The 23447-nt window shown below is 38.7% G+C and overlaps 2 protein-coding genes across 10 annotated transcripts in view; one reads left to right on the top strand and one right to left on the bottom strand.

The window, feature by feature from the left end:
- LOC125455026 (serine/threonine-protein kinase VRK1-like) overlaps window positions 1–5035 on the top strand; it is a 120289-nt gene extending 115254 nt beyond the window's left edge. For 6 of the 7 annotated variants that reach the window (XM_048536512.2, XM_048536514.2, XM_048536515.2 and 3 more), the window contains exon 12: window positions 3789–5035. In XM_048536512.2, the coding sequence (XP_048392469.2) occupies window positions 3789–4247 (459 nt within the window). In that variant the 3' untranslated portion in view covers window positions 4248–5035. The remainder of the gene's footprint in view (window positions 1–3788) is intronic. The other variant, XM_059648509.1, reaches the window with a different exon arrangement.
- Window positions 3598–23447, bottom strand: part of fancl (FA complementation group L) — a 120869-nt gene continuing 101019 nt past the window's right edge. For 2 of the 3 annotated variants that reach the window (XM_059648510.1, XM_048536517.2), the window contains exons 10-15: window positions 20266–20349; window positions 20129–20174; window positions 19931–20012; window positions 11240–11356; window positions 11040–11111; window positions 3598–4724 (exon numbers count right to left, since the gene is read on the bottom strand). In XM_059648510.1, coding sequence (XP_059504493.1) covers window positions 4689–4724; window positions 11040–11111; window positions 11240–11356; window positions 19931–20012; window positions 20129–20174; window positions 20266–20349 — 437 coding nt within the window. In that variant the 3' untranslated portion in view covers window positions 3598–4688. Of the gene's footprint in view, window positions 4725–11033; window positions 11112–11239; window positions 11357–19930; window positions 20013–20128; window positions 20175–20265; window positions 20350–23447 lie in introns of those variants that run through there. The other variant, XM_059648511.1, reaches the window with a different exon arrangement.

The following is a 23447-nucleotide window of genomic DNA, read 5'->3' as shown; positions in this document are numbered from 1 at the left end:
ATTTCTGTGGAAAACTCCAGCATTGCCTTCCATCAATTACCAATATTCAGTATCAAGTCTGAATTCTGAGGAAGGGTCACCGGATCTGAAACGTTAACTGTTTTCTCCTCCACAGCTGCTGCCAGACCTGCTGAGCTTTTCCAGCAACTTTTTTTTTGTTCCTCAAGTCTGAATTACTTGGACAAATCTAAAAGTTGACTGCAGTGGAGCCCTGGAACTGCAGGTGTATCTCCTTACACTTGGGTTGGATTTTCTTTTGGAATTTTGTTTAATCAGTGTTCTTTCAAGCATAGATGGGGAAACTGCAGGAAGGTCATGTCATCTCCCCCATGGCAGACCAAGCAATTCGCCGTATTCAACTTTGTTCGAATACAAAACCAACACCAGTGTTCAAGTAGGCACCTAAGTTTACATCAGAAAATGTGTGATTTCAATGGAATGAAATCAGGTGGGTTTATTAGCTGCCATATGAAAGTCTCTGCCAGATTACTGCCCATGGTGAATGTTTGATGGTTATATTAAAAAAATGTAAAGTTAATCCCCACCATTTTTGCTGCAGCTGTTATCTTTCTGGTGGGTGGCAGATTTTAAAATTTCTTGAAGATCACATAATGATATTCAACAGAAGGGCAAGTATCTAGCCACCATTGGTACCTCTGTCGATATCAAAGCAGGTATAAAAACAGGAAAAAAATGCTAAAACTACTGATTAACTCACTTAATGATATTGCCATAAATTGTACAGTAATAAGTATTTGTACTGCAAAAACTTGCAGCAGGACTAAAAATAAATATTCATCCTCTGTCACTTGAATTTTCTTTTTAAGCCACATGGAGTTACAAGTTCATTCTCGGTGGTATGGGGGTGGGGTGGTGGACTTGTGATTGAAGTAACTGTAGGGAATGAAACATGTACAGGGTACCTGACAATCAATTGATTTGATTTAAACAGAAATTGAAACTTAGTGCAAAATTGCAAATGTATATACTAAAATGCTAATTACCCTTTGTAGCCAAAACTATATTAGGACTTAACAACAATTTAGGAGTCGACTGGGCAGAGATACACCTTGCCTGCTCTGTCCGGTTTCAGCTAGTGGTGTAGCTGAACTGGTCAGGAGATGATTTTTAAATAGCTTTTGTGCCAAGATAATGCCCACTGAAGAATCTAAGGGAGAATTTAAAATGTTTTGGGATCCTAATAACTTAATATTGCATTTCCAAAACCTATAGAAAGCATCTCACACACAAAATTTTACAAATTAAGACATTCACTGCACAGGCACTAAAATCAACATAAGCTAAACATTATTTAATAGGCAACTTAATACATTAAACTGCAGAAAGAAAATTATATTGCATCTCAATGAATTAACAGTCAAAATTGTTTAGATGTTACAATATACACTAAACAGATAGGTATCCTTGCAGGTACAGTCTAAACCTCTCCCCATAGGCTCCCTTCTCCCCATCACATTAGGGTGTACCTTCTGGTGTTCTTTACAATGCCACTTTACCCAATCTCCTGAATTTCAATGAACTGCCTTCCAGTGGCAAGGGGTGCCTCCTTGACCTCTATAAAATTTTATATCTTCAAATGGAGAATCATTTTACATCAGCATTCTGCTGATGGTAAGATTTTCCTACAATTTATGTTTTTGTTTCAAAATGTCTTCTTCTCCCTGGTATAAAAGTAGCTACTCTTGGTCTACCTGTCCAAGTATTTCTGTTTCACTCCAGTGCCTCTGAATCTGAAAGTCTGCAATCAAAAAGACCAGCTAATCTTTGTGTCAAAGTGGGAAAATAGGTAGTTGTGGTTTTATGGGATTTGACCAGGGCCTATGACCCTATCGCAACTAAATCACAGGGGAGTAATTCCAGACAGAATTTAGGATGGTTAACATCCCCCTGTTTAATTCATGTTTGAACTCTGGTTTGAATTTATAACTCAGGTCCAATGTCACTTTTAGGTAACCTACTGCAACAGGTCTAACTTATACCCCATTGCCTGAAAAGGACCAAAATGCAAGGAATTAAGATGATTCCTATGTCAGATAAACCGAGCTGAAGAGTGCACCATTGAAATTTAAAAATTGCCACTAAAAATACATGCAGCAAGAATTTCCTCAGACTGTAATTTTGTTGGAAGCACAATGGAAACCTCATTAATGCTCATTAAAGGGGTATCTAAGATTCTTCTAACAGCAGGAAAAATTTGAGGTAATACCCAACTGTAAAGTTGCTTTTCTATGAATCTGTTGAGCAATTGAATAAACAAATTAATCCGTAAGTCTTTTTATCCAATATAATTCCACAGCTATCTTATTTAAAAGTTGGTGAGCTACATTCTGGTTATGGTTGTCCATGTCACATTGATTAGTCAATTTTTGGTCTTTTTAACATTAATTTATAATCTTAGAAAGATTTTTTTTCTTAACTACAGTAATATCATTTTGTGACCTTTCTTTTATATAGATTTTCTAAAAGAAAAATAAAATGCAAGATGTCTCTGGTAACATTTTAAGAAGAAAAATACACAGAGAAGTCTCAATATTAAAATCAAAGTCCTGGAGTAAATCATGAAATGAAACTTCTCTTTTTGCAGCATTAAATATCGATTTGTGAATTGGGAGGTGTTATTTTTTCAGCTTGTTTGAAGATGTTGACGAAGATGTTGACCTTTCATGACTGAGAACATCCCTAATCAATTTCCAATTTGGAAATATAGTCACAGCTGTAGATACAAAATATGCAGTTGGCAACTTGCTGCAGCAACTCTTCAGATATTTCCACAGAATCCTATACTTCTGCTGGAGATGGGACAAGCAGCTTCATTTTAACGTGAACATTTTGTTTTTACATGGCAGCTCCAGCCACATTTGCTGAGTGTTACTGTCAACTTTGATTTTGTGATCGACTCAATTGAACACACACACCCTTCTCAAGCTCTACTGACTATGCTTGCGCTTATAACTATTTGCCGTACATTTTCAAAGATCAAGTGAGAGATCTCAAAATTGCTAATAATCACAAAGCCATTAGTAGCAGATGTTGAACTCGTGAAAATTTGATAGTTCAAGATGGTCTTTTAGCTTGTTAAAGGTGAACAGACCATTCTTTTCTGCAAAAACAAAGTACCTATGTCTTGAATTAAATGTATTTGACATAAGGTGAGGGTATGATAGGAATATCCTCCATTGCTTTTCATCACTGTTTCTTTAATCAACACTAATTGGATCAACTTCATCAACATCTTCAAACAAGCTGAAAAAATAACACCTCCCAATTCACAAATCAATATTTAATGCTGCAAAAAGAGAAGTTTCATTTCATGATTTACTCCAGGACTTTGATTTTAATGCTGAGACTTCTCTAAACTATGTATTTTTCTTCTTAAAATGTAACCAGAGATATCTTGCATTTTATTTTTCTTTTAGAAAATCTACTAGGTACTCATCAACTTGAGCTTTTAAAACATTTGTCATATAAATCTAGAATCTTTATAGTAATAGAAGTGCTGCATTTTTTTTTCTGAAAAAAAACAGTAGCATATAGTTAGAACATTCAAACCTTGGAGTGGTATTGTTAAAATCCATTGCATGTGGAAATACAATGTTCTCAAATAACTTTAGATACAATGTGAAGAAGTTACAACAACATTTTCTATTTATTAATAGTCCCAAGAGCACAACCAAATTCGTTAATTCCCTAGTATAATTTTCAATGACATCTATTATTTTACATTGTTTTTTCATCATTTTAATGTGTATTATAAATTTCTTTTCCAGGCAGCTGTAACAAGACAAACAAGAAGACAAACTCCACCTGAACCAAAATCGACTAAAGAGAAAAGCAGCATGTTGCAAAATGTTGAACATCCAGCACCATTGAGCCTGAGGGACAAAAAAGCAGAGGTCAAAATGATCGTACAAAACAAATTAGTAATAACTGGCTCAATTGAATCTTCAACAGCACCTCAGGCCAAGGTTAGAAAACCAGAAGTCACAATGACTGTTCAGAACAAAGCACGAATAATTGGTCCAACTGAACTTCCAATAGGTCCTCAGCTCACATACAGTAAACCAGTGGTCATGGGGAGTGTTCAGAAGGAAAGTAGAGCGATTGGCCCAACAATACCTTCTGTCAAGTTCGAGAATCAAATCCAAGTAAAATCAGATATCTTACAATATGGTTCTGCAGTTCTTGTCTTGGTAGTATCAATAATCCTAGTAATCTTGTTTTTTTAAGTACTGTACAACTTATTGCTGTCACTCTTTCTGTGCCATGTAACAAGTTAACTTTGCAGATGGTTTAACTGCCACTTTGCATAAAACTATTGCATAAACAAACTAAATTTAGCAACATTAAGCAGTTTAAAAATATTATACTTTTATTATAATAAAAATACTATACTCAATATTATACTCAGACAATCAGTTTACTTATGGCGACAATAAATCTGATTCAGCTTTTGTTACATGGGCTTTGAGATTCTTTTCATCACAAGAATTTATGACTATTTGCAGTTATGGCAAATTAGTGTTTGCGATCAGTGTTCACCAAGTCAAGTTTGTAAACCATCAGATAATACAAGGTTAATCATCCTAATGTACATTGTGTGTCAATTTCTTAGAAACTAGACATCTTGTTTACAAATATCGATATGAGGAATCTTCACTCTTCCGTGGTTAGGATTTCTTGATAGTCATCTTTACAGTAATTGGCTAAAGAAAAAGGAAGTAAAATTAAGAATGGAAACTTTACAGTAATAAAATGATGTGATAATGATTTCATCTTTAAGGACTGGTAATTTGCTGTATGACAAACTAATTGATTTGTCTGGGTAAAGTAATTTGAACTCAGGATAAAACAAGTCCTTGATGTTATGCCAAAAAAGTCAATCTTCTTGTTCATAATGTATTGACAAATGGCTAACTTTTTAAAATAAGAAATTTAAACTCTGAATTGCAGTCTGTTTATTTGCTTATAGTTTGATTAATAAGCATATAGCATTCTACGGTCACTATATTTTATTTCCAAGCAATCTTAAACTTCTTTCACAGAATGTGTAAAGCATATAAAATGCAGTTCTTTTAAAAAGTTGGCAAAAATATAATTACTAATAAAGGAGCAAGCAAGGTCATACTTTTATGTTACACAAATGTTTTGTGGAAATGCTAAAGATTGATTATGAAGGTATTAGTTGTATTTAAATTACTTGGATTTGATGGAAAAGATTTGATTATAAAATGCTTTGCACTTATTAAAAAAAAAGCAAGATGTGTTTAACAGCAACTAAAAAGTTATGTCAGTTAACTTGAGTACAATTCTCAACAGTTGGTACAGAAAGGGACGGCTTTAGATTCCTGGAGACTGAGAGTGTTTCTGGGGAAGGTAGGGCCTGTGCATGTGAATTGTTCTGCAACTGAACCAGAATGGGACCAGCACCCTTGTCGGTGGGTTTGCTGATGCTGTTTGGACGAGTTTAAACTAGTTTGGCAGAGGGAAGGGATACAACATTAGTACAATACGGGTAAAAGCATATTATAGTAAAGGCACTGAGGCAGGAGTTCAGCCATGTTGAGTTTCAAACCATATTGAATTTCAAGCAATATTGTTGGTGCCACAGAGATTTGGTTGAGAGAGGGGCAGGATTAGTAACTCAACATTCCACGCTACAAAATCTTCAAGCAGAACAGGAGGGTATAAAAGTAAGTAGTCTCATATTATTAATTAAGGAGTTAGTGACTACAGTAAAGGAGGACATCATCTTGAAACAGTCTTTGAAAGAGGCTTTATGGGTCCAAATTAGGAATAAAAACGGGAATCACATTTCTTGATGCAAAAGTAATAATAACAGGGTAATTATATTAGAGAATTTCAACTTCCCTAACATTAATTTGAATAATCAATAGTGTAATGAGTTTAGGAGGGGATGAATTTCTTAATGTATTCAACTGAGCTCTTTATGTCAACATGTGGAAGGTCCAACAAGGGTTGGTGCAATGCTGGACCTAATTCTGGGGAACGAAGCTGGACATGTGGTCAAGGTGGCAGTGGAAGAGTATTTTAGTGAAAGTGACGAGAACACATTTTAAGTTTGTTATGGAAAAGAAAAAGGTGGTCTGTGAAAAAAAGTTTGGACTTGTGAAGGTAGATTTTAATTAAAATAAGGCAGGATCTGTTCAAAGTAGACTGGGAACAAATATTTATAGGAAAATCTACTGCAGAACAGTGGGAGGCATTTGAAAAAGAAATGGGAGACGACAGACCCATAATGTTCCCTTCAGGATGAAACAAAATGGCAAAAACCCTGGATGTCTAAAAATATTCAAGATGGGATAGGAAGGCAAAAAGAGGCTTTTAGTATGTACGAAGGCAGCAAATCAATACAGGTCCTAATGGAGTATGGAAAGCGCAGGGGAAGGCTTAAACCAGCAATTAGAAGAACGTAGAGGGGGCATGAAGAAACATGGGAGTGAAATTAGGGAGAATCTCAAGATAGTCCATAAGTATATTAAGGGGAAAGAGAATAACCAGAGAAAGAGTAGGGCCTATTGAGGACCTATAGGATATTGTGTGTGTGGAAGCAGAGGACATTGGCAGGGTGTTAAATGAGTATTTTCTACAGTCCTTCCTCAGGAGAAGAAGGACGTAGATACAGAATTCAGGAAAAGGGACTATGAGGCTCTTGAGAGATTGAAATGATTGAGGAGTTATTGGAGGTTTTGGTGAGGTTGAAAGTTGTCAAATCCCTGGTCCAGATTTGTTGTACTCCAGGCTGCTGTGGGAAATGGGGTGGAAATTACAGGAACTATGTCCAAAAGTTACTAGAGATAAACCAGGGAATTCCAAACTAGCAACTCTCACATCAATTGCAGTGCAACTATTGGAGCAACTACTGGAAAATTCATCCCTACTTCGAGAAGTGAGGTTTGATCAGGAATTAGTCAGTGTGGCTTTGTCAGAGGGAGGGTAAGCCTAACAAATCTGATGAAAATGTTTAAGGAAGTGATCAGATGTCTACATGAGGGTACATTTGACTATTTATATGGATTCGTGGAAAACCTTTGTCAAGTTTCCACATGGGAGACTAATGGAGGAGATAAAAACCACATGGGATCCAGGGTAACATAGCAAGTTGGATTCAAAACTGACTCCATGGCAGGAAATAGAGGCTTGTGGTAGAAGGCTGTTTGTCCGACTGGAGGCTGCGTACAGTGGCAAAGCACAGGAATCATGCTGGATCCCTTACTTTGCATAATGTACGTGAATGATATAGATGAGAATGTTGGGATGGTTCATAAGTAAGTTTGCAGATGACACAAAGATTGGCAGTGTCGTTAGTCGTGGGGAAGACAGTCATAGGTTACAGGAAGATGTAGCTGGGTTGGTCAGATTGGTGTATCATTGGCAGATGGAATTTAACCCCAAGATGTGTAAGGTGTTGCACTTTGGAACAAATAACAAGACAACAGTGTACTCAATGAATGGCAGGATACTAGGAAGCTCTGAGATCAACAGATTCCTAGAAGTGTCATGGCAGGTTAATAGGATAGTTAGGAAGGCACATGGAACAGGTGCATTTATAAGTCATGGCACAGATGATAAGAGCAGGATATTAGGATATTGCCTGGGATGGAGTATTTTAGGTATAATGAGAGGCTGGATAAGCTATGATTGTTTCCTTTAGGGTACAGAAAGTTGAGGTGTTTTAAGGTTATGAAGAGCATGGACACGAGAATAGGAATTTTCTGCTCCCCTTAGTTGAAAGGTCAATAAAGAAGGGAAATAATTATAATGTGAAGGGCAAGTTTAGAGGGAATATGAGGTGAAAAAAAAAAGGTCGGTGGGAATCTGGAATACACTGCTGAGAAGGGTAGTAGAGGCAGGAAACCTCAATCTTTATAAAGTACTTGGATGGCAGTTGCAGTCTATTAAAGTTCAGGCTGTGGGCCAAATGCTGGACAATGAGATTGGTCGCCACAGCCTCAATGGACTGAAGGACCGCTCCGGTGTTGTGATTCTGAGAAAACATCATACAAAAAACCCACAAAAATAGTTGTTTTCTTCATCTAATTGAATTGATAAGCCAATTTTGTTATTTTAAAAACCCATAAATACTTTAATTGGCTAAAACAGAAGTTGTACAAGTGCTGCGGGCTGGGACATATTGTTCAAAGTAATGAAAATATTGAATATTACAACCGAAAATGAAAAGCAAAAGCTGCACATTTTCTGCATAAACCAGCTGATCCAACTTCTCTTTTTCATTCTCCATACACCTTCAACATTCATCTAGAATATATGACTTTTTAGAAAGCAATACCAAGTCAACATGCAAATAAAATACTAATGGAAAGTGTCCATGTTTTTGTAGATTAAGACAGCAGACGTTTGCACAGCAAGAATGCACATTAAAATCTAGAGTTGCAGATGGATAATAATTTGGGGGTGGCACAGTGATTCAGTGGTTAGCACTGCTGCCTCACAGCGCCAGGGACCTGGGTTCAATTCCACCCTTGAGTGACTGTGTGGAATCTGCATAATCTCCCTGTGTGTGCGTGGGTTGCCTCCAGGTGCTCCGGTTTCCTCCCACAGTCCAAAGATGTGCAGGCTAGGTGGATTGGCCGTGATGAATTGCCCATAGTGTTCAGTGATGTGGGTTATAGGGGGATGGGTCTGGGTGGGATCCTCGGAGGGTCAGTGTGGATTTGTTGGGCTGAAGGGCTGTTTCCATACTGTAGGGATTCTATAACATTTGTAGGTATACTAAATAACCAAAGTTTACGCCATTTTTAGGTAATTGATCAAATACTGATCAGTATTGTCTTTGAACAGAAAGTAAGTTTCAATAAGCAACCAACTTCTTCCCCCACCATGCAAAATCGTAGTATGAAAGATGCTGTATACAGCAAGAGAAGAGAGGAATGAACTGAAAGCAGAGCATATAATAAGTGGGCATATCTTTCTTGAGATTTCAAGGTGCATTCCTGGCATTTTACAGTTGAAGGCTAAGCATTCATCTTTAATAATAGATCAATATTGTGACACATGTTAGAAATGTATTTGTAATGTTAAATATTTGTAAACAGCTAAAAAGTGAAGAACATATCCTTTGAATATGCTTTTCAGGTGATTACTTTCCAATTCTCATCAGAACATTTACTTTAGCCTTGTTCTTCCTGCGAAAATTTCCACCCAGGCCAATATCACAATTGTCTATATTTCACCATTTTTGTGACAGAGAGTGAAATGGCCACTCCACAGAAAAGCCTAAGAACTAAAACACAAAATTTTCCACTTGTACACACTTGATATAGAACCCCTGACAACAAGATGCACTTAAATGACTGAAACCGTTCATGCAGATGAATCCCACATTTTTGCTTTCATTCATGTTAATGAACAGAAAATGATGTGCGCATCAAAATGATTTTTTCACATGTTCCAGGTCGGTATGGCTCCAGGTTAGGTAAACAGAAATTTTACGCTAAGTTTTAGGTCGTTCTTTGGACAATCTTAACTAAAACAGAATGATTTGGGCACATTAATTAGGAAGTTTTTTTCTCATTTATTCATGGGATGAGGGTGTTGCTGACCAGAATAGCATTTATTTGATTACACTCACAATGTTGTTAGGGAGGGAGTCCAGTATTTTAACTCAGCAACTGTGAAGGATTAGCAATATAGTTCCAAATCAGATGGTATGTGGCTTAGAGAGGAACTTGCATTTGGGTAGTATTCCCATGTATCCCACTACTTTTATCCATCTGGATAGTAAAGATTGCGGGCTTGGAAAGAGCTGTTTAGCCAATCTTGATGAGTTGTTACAATGCATCTTGTTGATAGTACACAATACTGCCACTGTCCATGGATGTGAAGAGAGAAAATGTTGAAATTGGTGGATGGAGTGTCAATCAAGTGGGCTGATTTGTGCTGGATGGTGCCAGGGACTTGCGTCTCACAAATGATGAACAATCTCTGAGGAATCAGGAGGTGACTTACTTTTGGCAGAATTCCCAGCTTCCAATCTGCTCCTGTAGCCACAGTACTTAAATGGCTGGTCCAATTCAGTTTCTGGTCAATAGGAACACTCGGAATATTAAAAATAGGATTTGGGAGATTGTTGGAAGTGGTTATTGCTTGGCACTAGCGTGGTACAAATGTTACTTCCCACTTATCAGCTCAAGTCTGAATATTATCCATTTCTTACTGCATGTGGGGACAACTGCTTCACCATCCAGAGCCATAAATTTGCTGAATATTGTGTGATCATCTGTGAACATCCCTAATTCTGACTTTACAATGGAGGAAAGTTTATTAATTAAGCAGTTGGAGCAGGTTGGGTCTAGGTTACTACCCAAAGAACTGCTGCAGTGGTGTCCCGGAACCGAGATGATGGATTTCCAACAACCAGCACAGCTCTCTCCTGATTACAATTGGCTCTATTTTTGATTGAGCTCCTTGATGCCACACTCGTTTAAAGGTAACTTTGATGTCATGGGCAGTCATCCTCACTTGAGTTTGACGTTTTTGCCCATGTTTGGACCAAGTTAGTAATGAAGGCAGGCACTGAGTGGGCCTGGATGTGCCCAACTAAGCAATAGTGAGCAGGTTATTGTTACATACGTGCTATTTGATAACACTGTTGGCAGCACCTTCCATCACATTTCTGATGATTGAAATTGTGTCATAATTGGCTGGTTCTGTGAACAGGATACACGCGAATAATTTCCACATTGCTTGGCGGTGCCAGTGTTGGAACTATGCTGAAACAGGTCACACAGAGGTGTGCTTGTTCTGGTGCAGAAGTCTTCAGTGCCATTGCTAGAATGTTGTCAGGGCTCATAGCATTTGCAATAAGCTCAAACGTTTCTTTATATCATGTGCAGTGAATCAAATTGGCCGAAGGCTAACATCTGTGATGTTGGGGGGCTCAGTAGGAGGTAAGACTAATCATTCTCTCTTATCAGTTTATCTTTTCACTAATCTGCTTGTCTTGATTCTTGCTTAGCTTATTATTAATCTGTTCATACCTTATTGCAATAAGGACATTCACCAAAGATGACGTTAAAGCTCTGTCTTGAGTAAGGCAGCCCCCGTAACCACTGCAGGATTAAACATTTCAACGATTATCAAAATAGTGTCAGATAATATGTTAAGAAGCTTAATGCAGTCCATAAAGAAACAAATTATAACATTTGTTTTTTTGAGATGTGTTTTAAATTCTACTCACTTCATAAAGGCATTCTTGATGGAACGGCTGACCACAGCGTGGATCATCACATACTTGATCTGGTATGGATGAAGCCAGACGATATGCATAACAGATTCCACATTCCACACTGAAACTCTGTCAAATAAATAAATATTGTCAAGAAAGTGGGCTTCTTTTAAGAATCCACACTGCCTGGACTATAAACGCCGAAGAACAAAATCACTTTGCTAAACACAATATTCTACATACATTAGGTTTAAAAAGTACTGACAATGTCTGTTCCCTCCCACAAACTTCAAATAGCATTGACAGTACTTGGAACAAAAATAAAGTTGGCGGAAAAGCTCAACAGGTCTGGCAGCATCTGTGAAGGAAAAAACAGAGCTAATGTTAACTCCAAACCTGAAAATGTTAACTCTGTTTTTTCCCTTCACAGATGCTGCCAGACCTGCTGAGCTTTTCCTGAAACTTTGCTTTTGTTCCTGATTCACAGCGTTCCCAGTTCTTTCAGTTTTTATTTTGATAGTACTTGGGCTCTGCCTAGAGGACAAGCAGAACACCTCAAATAATTTCTCCAACTTTTTCCATGTAACTACAGCTTGCTCATATGCTTTTCACCAACATAATCATAACAGCTTCCCAAGAACCACTTTTGGAAACATCTGTTTTCACAAATAAAAAACAGAGAATTTGAAGACTTTTTTGCCCAACATGAAAGTATTAAGGTGAAAACTATGAAAAATCTAAGTGGACTCAAAGCTGAATGACCACAAAACAGTCAATAGTTGAATGATTATTTCATCCAAGTGACAAAATGATCAACAAAATCTCCCCATTTTAAGGTAAAATTAACTGCTTTGATAAGTGGAAGAACCAGAAAGAATACAAAACAATTCATAACAAATGTATTCACAGACAAAAATTTAGTTCTTCACACCCCATGTCCTGCAAGGACTCAATGCAATTCTCCCAGTTTCTTTGTCTACATCGCATCAGTTTGGATGGTGCAACCTTCCAAAACAGCATTGCTGAAATGGCTTCCTTCTTCCATGACCGTGGTTTCCCACTCATTGTGGTTGACAGGCCCCTCAACCACATCTGACCTATCACCCGTGCTTCTGGCCTTTCCCCTTCCCATCACTCACAACAGCATGATGGCAACATCCTTGCCCTCACTTTTCATCCCACCAGCCTCTACATTCTCCACCATTTCAGGTACCTCCAGAATGCCACTAACACGCACACCTTCCCCTCACTCCACCTGTCTGTACTTCACAGGGATTGTTCCCTCCGGGACACTCCAGTCCATTCCTTGAGCACAAACGCGACCTCTCCTTCCCAAAGTACCTTCCCATGTAACTGCAGAAGGTGCAACATCTGCCCCTTCACCTCTTCACTGCTCTCCAGCCAAGGGCATAAACAGTCTTTCCAGGTGAAGCAGCTCTTCCATCTTATGTATTGTATTTGCTGCACCCTATGTGGCCTAATCTACATTACAGAAACCAAACATAGACCGATCTGCACACGGGCATGACACCAGCCTTCCCACAGTTGGTCATTTTCACACAACGTCATGCTCACATGAGCAATTGTCTATCTTTTGCATGTTGCAGTGTTTTAGTGAATCACTGTGCAAACTGGAAAAAACATCTCATCTTCACAACTAGGTACTTTACAACCTTCTGGTCTCAATATTGTGTTCAACACATTCAAATTGTGAATTAACTCCCACTTCTTCCCATTCTTTTAGCTTTACCTGTTACATTTTCTGTCACACCATTGTTTTGCCATTCTCACACTCTGATCACTTAATCTGAACTATCAACATCTTTTCTCCACCAGCACTCTACACCCCATCACTGCTAACTCCCACTCCCAACTAAAGCATGAATGCTGCACCCTCCAGGCTTCACTTCATCTCTGACGAAGAGTCATCCAAACTCAAACATTAACTTAAGATAATAAAATGTGAGGCTGGATGAACACAGCAGGCCAAGCAGCATCTCAGGAGCACAAAAGCTGACGTTTCGGGACTAGACCCTTCATCAGAGAGGGGGATGGGGTGAGGTTTCTGGAATAAATAGGGAGAGAGGGGGAGGTGGACCGAAGATGGAGAGAAAAGAAGATAGGTGGAGAGAGTATAGGTGGGGAGGTAGGGAGTGGATAGGTCAGTCCAGGGAAGACGGACAGGTCAAGGAGGTGGGATGAGGTTAGTAGGTAGATGGGGGTGCGGCTTGGGGTGGGAGGAAGGGATGGGTGAGAGGAAGAACAGGTTAGGGAGGCAGAGACAGGTTGGACTGGTTTTGGGATGCAGTGGGTGGAGGGGAAGAGCTGGGCTGGTTGTGTGGTGCAGTGGGGGGAGGGGACGAACTGGGCTGGTTTAGGGATGCGGTGGGGAAGGGGAGATTTTGAAACTGGTGAAGTCCACATTGATACCATTAGGCTGCAGGGTTCCCAGGCGGAATATGAGTTGCTGTTGCTGCAACCTTCGGGTGGCATCATTCTGGCACTGCAGGAGGCCCATGATGGACATGTCATCTAAAGAATGGGAGGGGGGAGTGAAAATCTTCCCTGGACTGACCTATCCCCTCCCTACCTCCCCACCTATACTCTCTCCACCTATCTTCTTTTCTCTCCATCTTCGGTCCGCCTCCCCCTCTCTCCCTATTTATTCCAGAAACCTCACCCCATCCCCCTCTCTGATGAAGGGTCTAGGCCCGAAACGTCAGCTTTTGTGCTCCTGAGATGCTGCTTGGCCTGCTGTGTTCATCCAGCCTCACATTTTATTATCTTGGATTCTCCAGCATCTGCAGTTCCCATTATCTCTCAAACATTAACTTGCTCCCTCTCCATGGATGCCGTATGACCCCACTGTGATCTCTGGCATTTGCTGTCTCAGTACAGAATCCAGCATCTGTAGCAATTTGCTCCTACATAGTGCTGAGTGTGATGAACAAGAAGCTCTAAAGTACTGGCTATCATAATGAAGAAGTCAATGGGAACAGAGAAAGCATCCTTGGATTGTAAACATGGTACCCATATTGAAATAGGATGACAAAGCAAGCTTGGGTAACCTCACTTACTTCCAATCCACATCAAATAAAGGGTTGTGGAAATAATCTCGACTATTATCTGTAGGTAATACATCAATTAACTGGAACTTGAAAGAGGAAATCCGACCTCACCAAACTCATCAATTTCTTTGAGGAAAGTGATAATCCAAGTCGATTTATGACAGTGCACATTTTGACTAGATTTTCTGTGAAAAGCAATTAATTTAACTCAGGTTCACCTCGATGTAATATCTCATTAATGTGTTTTGATTAAGATATTAAACCAAGGTATCATTTGCTTTCCCAAGTGGACCCAAGATTCTAGGTCATTATTCAAAGAAAGAAGGGGATCTCTTCTCAATTACAGGTTAATACTTATCCATCAGTAAAACTGAAGAATTGTTCATTGTCCATATAACTGCCTGTCAGATCTTACCCCGCCATGTCTAAGGTAACAATTAACAGGACTTTGAAAGTAGTCATTGGTAGTACAAAACTTGATTATTGTTGAAAGACAGATCTTGTTGAAGCTTTTTGTCTTACACTCATCAGAACAACATGCATGAAATACCAAAGTGAAGAGAAAATAACATTTATGCTGCACAAGACAGGCGGGCTAATTGGTTGGCAATTTGTTTTCTGATTGATTGAAATATCACCATGGAAAATACACCAATTAATCATGACTACGATTGTAGAAAGCTCCTAACTGATTTCTTAACAAGACTATCAACAAAATGTGTATTTTACTTTTCCCCAACAATACTTAAAAAGTAATTTATTTGCTACTAAATATCTTAGAATATGTAATGAAACTGAGATATATATTGTATTTTAATATCTTCACCGCAGGCTGGGGTTCTTGGAATTCAACCTGAACCATATGTGTTTTTTCTGTGCTTCGTTAACAATTGGCTTTAAAAAGTTACAATAGTCATAATTCCAAATGAGAGAAAGTCACACAAAGTTTCTAGGGAACTATTCAGAGGAGCTGGGGGAAATCTTCCCAAACTTGACTTTCACACTTACTCTGTGCTGGGAGGTTGTTCAAGAATGAAATAGGTGTCAAGCGATGAAGTGCTGAGAAGTCTTTTGATGCAGTGACACTTGCTACAGCAGCATTCCAAAATAAAGGAGTTTAAAAGTAATGAAATTATCTCAGCATAAAAGGTTATTATTAATTTCAGACCAGAGTATTGGGATACAGTTGACAGTTGGGAAAATTAATGAGGTTAAGTTTTTGAAGTTTTAAAAGAAAAGAATCAAAAGCTATGTGAGAGATAGGACAGCACTTGAAAGAAGCTAAGTCAGAAGCATAGTAATAACAATTAGGAAATAGTTATCTATAATTCCAGCAGATGAGTCGAAATTTTAATTACTTTAAGCCCATCAAAGTATTACAAAAAAAAGTATCTCTCTCCCTTGGTATTGAGCTAGACAGCGTTTTGCTGTTGGCAAAGCACAAGATGTTCTAAGAAGCACAAACGATATTTGTACAACATACCAGTGCATACTGATTACGATACAAAACTGTCGTTTCTGTTCAATTTATAATGAGTGCTTGGATTATTTCTAATTTGTATTTAAAAATCTTTGAATCAGTGTTAAGGGAATAGAACTGTTTTGTTTCTTGTTTATCCTAGTGTCTGCAGTTAATAAACTTCTGTTTAGTTTTGTTATTAAAACAAAGATTGAAACATTGTATGCTTATATTTTATTGAAAGATCAATTTCATTACAGAAATTACGATCAAGCCAGCCATGTCCCGGTCAGGAATCTGACTCATCTGGTAAAATCATCAACTAGGTTACAACTGGAAGCAGCTGATCATAATTGAATGTCACAAAGATGTTACAAGACACACTACATAAATGTAAGCTTTTTGTTTACATCTTGGCTAAGAAACTACTTATTAGAAATAAAACATCAGAGGAGAATCAGATAACAAGTGAGATGATTTGGGACTTGCCACTATTATTTCTCAATCACAAAGTGCCCTGATCGAAAACATAGGCTAGATCATATGTTGAGGGTAGGCTCCATGCACCTCTGCAAAATTTCAGGGGAGAACATGCCTCTATTTAGTTGCCTCATACGGTTTTACTTTCCCAGGCAACGACCCTTTGATTCTCCACAAGGATGTTCCATTTCATGGAGCTGCTGGCCTCAATTGAAGGCTGAGCCCTCTGTACACTGACAGCACCTGGATAATTAGAGAGATTAGTGCTACATGCTAAGGAGGTGGTTTTGAGTGATGGACAAACTTTAGTTATGTCTGGGATCTCATTGTGACATGCCCAAGAAAGAGTGGGGCGGTGGGTATATTGGTGGGCAGGTGTGAGGACATGGTTGTGCAGTTTCAGAAATGCAAAAAGGGGCCTCTGACTGACATTTGCAACCTGGCAAGAGGCAGCTTACCTCTTTATAGCAGATCAAATGGCTAAACTTGTAATTTGAGTGCAGGCCTTTCTTGCTGGCCATTAAATCAGTGATAGCAGGATGAGGTCTTACTTGGACATTAACAGACCACTTAACTCAGCCAATGTCAGATCATCCATTCAGTGCCTCTGCCATTACTTATAAAATTGCAGTGTGGGTGGGGATGTATGGCCTTATGGTCTGCGATGCCAATGCATGGTATTTTAAATTACGGATTGACCTGGTCTGCTTTCCCACTCACAGATGACCCAAATTCAGCCCAATTTACAATTAGTCAAACTGGTAGGTGGGCTAGTTGGTAAATGGGATTAAAATGCTTTGGAAAGACAAAGAACAAAGTTACATTTACATTGTGCCTTCCTTGACCCAATGATGACCCGAAATAGTCTATGAAGCAGGTTTAATGTATAGCAACTTGTAAAGTGATCAATCTGTATATACGAAGGTAACATAAGCAACAATATGAAAGTGACTAGATAATCTATTTTATTAATTTTTTTATTAATTTGTGGGATAAGGGCATCACTGGCTCGGCCAGTATTGCCCATCCATAAAGTCCACAGGGCTGTAAAGAATTAACCACACTGTTGTGGGTTTAAAACCACATGTACGCCAGACCAGGTAAGGATGGTAGATTTCCTTCTCTGTATGGCATTTACTAATCAAGTGGGTTTTTATTGACAATAGGCAGTATTTATGCTCACTATTCGGCAAGCTCTTCATTCCAGATTTTTAAAATTGAATTCAAATTTCATTTTCCGTCATGATGTGATTATGAAAACCATTATCCCAGGGTTTTGGCTCATCAATCCAGTGATATTACCGCCACAGCACTGATCCACCATACTGCTTTTCCAGGATGTTGGCACAGACATGAAAGATTGAATGACCTCTTTCTGACCTTTAACCATTCTATGATTCCGTGACCAATGTACAGGGAACTGCCAGCTCCAGAATATATAAATGGTATTAACAAATGTAACGTAATATGAGTCAAGTACTCTCAAGTAGGAAGATACACATACCACAAACGATCTTTCAATTCCTAAGAAAACAAATTAAGCAAACCTTAGGGAGTCTTTGTTGACTCCATGATAAACATGTTGAACTGCAAACACCAAAGCCTGTCGAATGTGGAACAAATCCAAGCCAGTTGATTAGAAGTCAGAAGACAAGTAGTAAAGCATCAGTGCTCTAGTCAGATTACAGCTCGAACACCGCATACTGTTCTAACCTCTAAATAAGACAGACCTGAAATGAGGGTTGTGTTGGGATGCATGCGAGGTTCAAGTCGGGATAATTTTATGAAAAAATGGTGCTTCTGAGATGGCAAAGTTGAAAATCTACCTCCTTTAGAGTTGGAGAAATGTGGGAAGCCAAAGACTGATCCATATCAAGTGTTAGATTTAGCAAAAAATGCTCGAGAGCTAGGGACTATTCAGTCTAAAAAGGAAATGGAACACATGATCTCACAAAAAAGTTACTCATTGGACAGAACATGAGTTAACACATACAGAATATTATTTTAGTTTTCAAGAGCCGAAGTGAGGATCAGAGATTGAATCTAGTAAAAGGCTAACATTAGAACTGAAATCAAAAATCATCCTTCACACACATACACAGAGGTTGCTGAACATGTGGAATAAGTCCCAATTTTATGCTGATAATGTCTTGGAATAGTTGAATGCAACACTGGAAGGACTTAAGGAGCTTTCTAGATCGATGAGGAAAAAAACAAATTACTTCCTGATCTGTAATTACCTTCCACCCTTTGAACATGATGCGACAGCGAGAAGCATTTGATTTCAGCCGAGTAGAACAACAACTTAATGGGCTTAAAAAGCAATTCACATTTCACTGGCTAGCTAGAAGGAAAAAAGTCACTTTTGACAAATTATATGGCAAATGTCAAGGAAATAAGTACTCCAAGGGAAATAAATATAAAGTATTCTGAAAATCAGCCCTTTGCCTAAGGAGCATTATTGTCCAGAAAGCATGTAGGTACATTTGAGGTTTAACTTAATCCAAGGCAGCATCAAATATTAATTGAATATTAAGCTAATAAATACATTTTCCAAAAGCCTTCTTTGGAGTTATGCTCCAAAAAGTTCTAATTTTAACTAAAAGTATTTCAACTGCATATGCATTTTAGTGTTTTTATAAAATACAGATTTAGGAGCTTATTCCATGCACAAAGTTTTTCTAGATTTGTAATAATAATTGCATTTGTTTCCATAGAAAACTGCTAGATACATAGTTTGCATTTATAGTTTCTGTAGAATGGAGAAATATGCAGACATTTACCATGCACCGTTGCTATAAGAGCATCCAGTGATCAGATATCAATGCCATTTCCTTACTAGCAAGAAGGTATAAAAGAAATTTGTACTTGAAGGCATTTTCATCCTTGTGAACGTAGAGTTTAGTATAGAAGCGACCAATCTGTGTGACTAGCAAGGTTTTTCTAATTATGCATCTTTGGAGTGGTATACTGCCATGAGACTGGAAGTGAGAAATGAAGTGATAAAGCTTCTATTGGGTTCCCGCGACAAGATGTCCATTTTGTCAGATATAAATTAAATCCACATTCACATAATAATTTCAGCCTACTTATAAGATTGATTAATTATGTTTGTAGCATAAAACTTATACATCTTTGAGAAGTAACACATTTGCATGCAGTGATTACAGCCTCACTTTATATCAGCAACAATGCTAGGATACTTCAGTTCTGAAGTAATCATACCAGACTCAGAACATTAACAGAGTTTCTTCAGCATTCGATGTTTGTAAGCATGCTTAACTGACAGACTAAGAATTTTGCTTTGACAATAACTTTTAGAAATGAAAACACTTGAATATATGATGAACAGCACAGGCTTTGGACATACAAAACATTTTTTATTGCTTCAAATAGCCTATTGCCTTTACTTTATCTCAATTTATACGAAAGGCTATTTCCAGTTTTCAGGTGATGCTTACACAAAATATTACCCTAATGAGAAACAGTTATACAAATACTTTTAGAGTTTTGTGTACTCCCACTATGTTTTTATTGCTGCAATAATTTGCAAAAACTTCATGAAAACTTTAGCCATCTTTCACACCATTGAAGCCATATACATATTTTAAAAGCTGGATACAGCCCCCAGTAAACTGCATTATCTGCAAATTTTAGCTTTCTCTAATGAATGATCAGACAGCAGCTATAACTTACAGACTTCTCATGGGCGTCTGGGGATGGAAAGTCTACCTCCAACATATTCTTTAGATTTTCCAGCACGGTGCACTCTGGAGACCTGGAAAGCATATCCTGTATTTAATTGCAAAGATATTTTCCTTTAACAGTGAGGTGCAGAAGACAATTTCTTTTCATCAGCTGCTCTGATGAGACCAATATTTGAACACTGCTTACCAAAGATGCATGTTGGTGTTCAGCTTATTTCTCAATGGAGTTACCACTAGGATCAAATCAATGATATTACTTTACATTTTGAGAGCAATATGCAAAAAAATGTGAAAAGCAGAGCTTATTTCAAGAGGGTCACATACCATGATCAGCACCAAGGAAGCAGCATTCAGGCAACATTTTAGGATGCCTAGGATCTACCTCCACATTTATTGAAACATTGTTACCTATGAAATCCAAGAACAAGTAATTAAAATTGTTAACTAATTTAAAAAAAAACAAACTTCAAACTACTGACAATGCTGTCATAAAGCAAGCAGTGTAGTAAGACTACTTATATTGGAGTCTCTCCATCTCTTTGACCAAGCTTTTGGTGATTTGTCACAAATCCTTAGAAGGCACTGTTTAATTTTATCTGTTAACTCTCCGAGGAAATAACCTGCAACTTTTACGAATGAAGGTGCTATTTAATTGACACTTGCTATTGAGCAGATCATAACATTTTATAAGAACTGCCAGAAAATTGAGTAATAATTTCAATGTTTCACTTGCATACACTCAAGTGCTAAGAAAATTAGTGTAATATGGACCTGGTGTCAGGGACCTGGGTTCAATTCCAGCCTTGAGCAAATGTCTGTGTCAAGTTTGCACGATCCCCTAGTGTCAGTGTGGGTTTCCTCCCACAGTTTCCCCCATGCTGTCCAGGGATGTTCAGGCTAGGTGGTTTAACCATGGTAAATACAGAGCTATGGCAATAGGCTAGTGGGCTGAGTCTGGGTGGGATGCTCCTTGGAGGGTCAGTGCAGACTTGATGGGCCAAATGACCTCTTTCCGCACTGTTATAATTAACTTGACTTTCAATGTTTCAAAAGGGACAAAGAATTAAATGGGCAGAATTTTCTCACTCTAAACAAAGCAAGCAACACCGAAGGTTGGAAAGTCTGCAAGAATGGAAAAATCAGATTCATGACGTTGAGAAAAAAGATGTTAACTTTCTGCATTTTCAATGACAAGATGATAATTTCACCGATGGGTGACAAGGAGCCCATCTGCGATATCAACATCTCATTCTTACCTAATCTCACCTTGTTCAAATGCAGGCTTCTACTTTCCCAAGTACAGGAGAGAAAACAGAAGATGCCAATTCCAGATGTAAAAGTCAGTGGAGGTACCGGTTAGCTGCAGCTTTATGTTGTCTTTTATGGGCATCCACCTTGACCAGAAATCCTCAGCATCTGAGTACAGTTCTTAGGAAGTAGCTGTTTGCACCCTCTATGCAAACAGACTGGTATCAGCCATGGACCAGCCTCACATCCTCATGGCTCATCATCGACTCAATTATTATACATTTCATCACTTCATTACCGCACTTTGGAGCTCATTGACACCATTCATAGTAAAGTTGCTGCTGTTGCTCCACACAAACTGCCACATATCCAGCTCATACATTGGAAGAGGGTGCATCTCAGAATTCTTTGCTCTCTTAGCTCACACTCACATTGTGTTTACTTGAATGCTCACTGTAATTCTGCTCTGCCTTTTTACACTTTGCTGCCTCATTCAGAACTACAGGCTCACAATACTTCAACATTATCTCTACTAAAAGACACAAATCCAGGCAGCGCATCAGGTTTGCTAGAACAATCAGTCAACAGAGCAGACAAATTGCTGTGTGGCATTAGTGCATTAGTTATACCTGCAATGCGTGCCCGTGACTTAAGCAGCCAACACAGTAAATGGGTTTCAACCAAATACCTAGTCTCAAACTTTAAGAGGCATGAATGTCAGTCAGATCAAAGGGGACTATGGTCAGTCAGCTGGTACTGGTACAGTAAGTCATTATCTAACATTACCACAGGCATTGGACATGGTCTGTCAATCAAATGGAGTATTTACAGTCATGGGTCCCATATCCTTACAGTCCATGGAGTGGACTACAGTCAATCCTGGGTATTGAGTCCAACCAGTCGCGGAATGAGCAGTAACTTAGGCAGGGAGCTGCAGGTGTCAGTAAGATGCTTGGTCACTCATCAGACGAGGCTGTTGTTCCATATCAGTAGAGGGGTGTGTCATGTTCAATCCTGGGAATGTGTTCACAAAGTCAAGGGGCATAGCTGCAGTAGTCAACTTGGGAAATTAATTGTGAGAAATGGAGGCAGAATGTTGGGGTCAGAGGAGGAACACATACAAGCACCCTATTGTCCTCCATCTTAGAGACCTTCATGTCAAATATTAGGTGGTGATGGTTTAATGTCATTTGTCTGCTGCAACAGCTGACTGATCACATTACTGAGGATCTGCTTTATTTCTGAAATTCTCCAAATAGCCTCACTCAGACAGTCAACAATGGATCCAGGCACAGAAGTTGTTGTCATTTCAGTGTTCACTGCACAATGGAGGTCCAGGCAAACCAATGATGAAATCATGCATCTGGAAGCACAGGACCAGCAACAAACTCTTGCAGATGTGAAACAACGTCTCAATGCAAAGATCCCAGCAAAAAGGTCCCCTAATGATGTGGAGGAAACATGCAACATTACACAGTCTCTTGTCTTTGATAGACTGATGTTGAGATGAGAAAGGAACAGTGGTGCTGCCAATGAGGATGCCCCTAGACACAAGCCTGTGTAATCTGCTGCAGCATTCAAGGTGTATGGTGTAATAGTTTGCACAGAGGTAGTCTCAATGTCATGTCATGAGACTAGCACAAATGCAACACAACTTTATCTTCTGCTTGTGCAATGAACGTCTCCTCAACATGAGGATTCCATGTTTGATTCGGTCTGAGGGTCCATTAAAGTACAGCATAGACAGGAGATGCTACACAATCCTCTGGAAACCGAAACAAGCTGCAAGGATAAATATAGATGTTGCAGATTTGTGACAGCTGCAGCATTTGCCCCAAGTAGAGACAGCAGAATGTTCTGCAATGCAGCAGCTGCTGTCACATCAACCCATACAGGACTTCTTTCGCAGCCACTTCAAATGAAACTGAAGTGGGTGAAGACATTGCTCACTGACTGTAGATGAATTGATGCTGGAGACGAAAGCATCCCCTATTTAATCCCAACTGCAAATGCATCTTTATTGTTCGTTGTTTCTTAACTTTTACCAAGCAACAGGAAGAGCAAAGGTTGCTAACTAATGGAAGCCTTCAGAACATGATACTTTATAGTATTTTATGCTAGCATGGGCACTACAGAAAGAACAGTTATCCTTCAGACAGAAGTTATAACATTTTGTGGTGCTAAGGATGGCTACCCTCTCTACCATCATTGTTGAAGCTGCAGTTAAAATGACAGATGATCACACAGGTGATCTAACA

This window comes from Stegostoma tigrinum, chromosome 9 (assembly GCF_030684315.1).
Source record: "Stegostoma tigrinum isolate sSteTig4 chromosome 9, sSteTig4.hap1, whole genome shotgun sequence".
Classification (NCBI taxonomy): Eukaryota; Metazoa; Chordata; class Chondrichthyes; order Orectolobiformes; family Stegostomatidae; genus Stegostoma; species Stegostoma tigrinum.
This window is presented reverse-complemented; position numbering and strand designations above follow the sequence as displayed.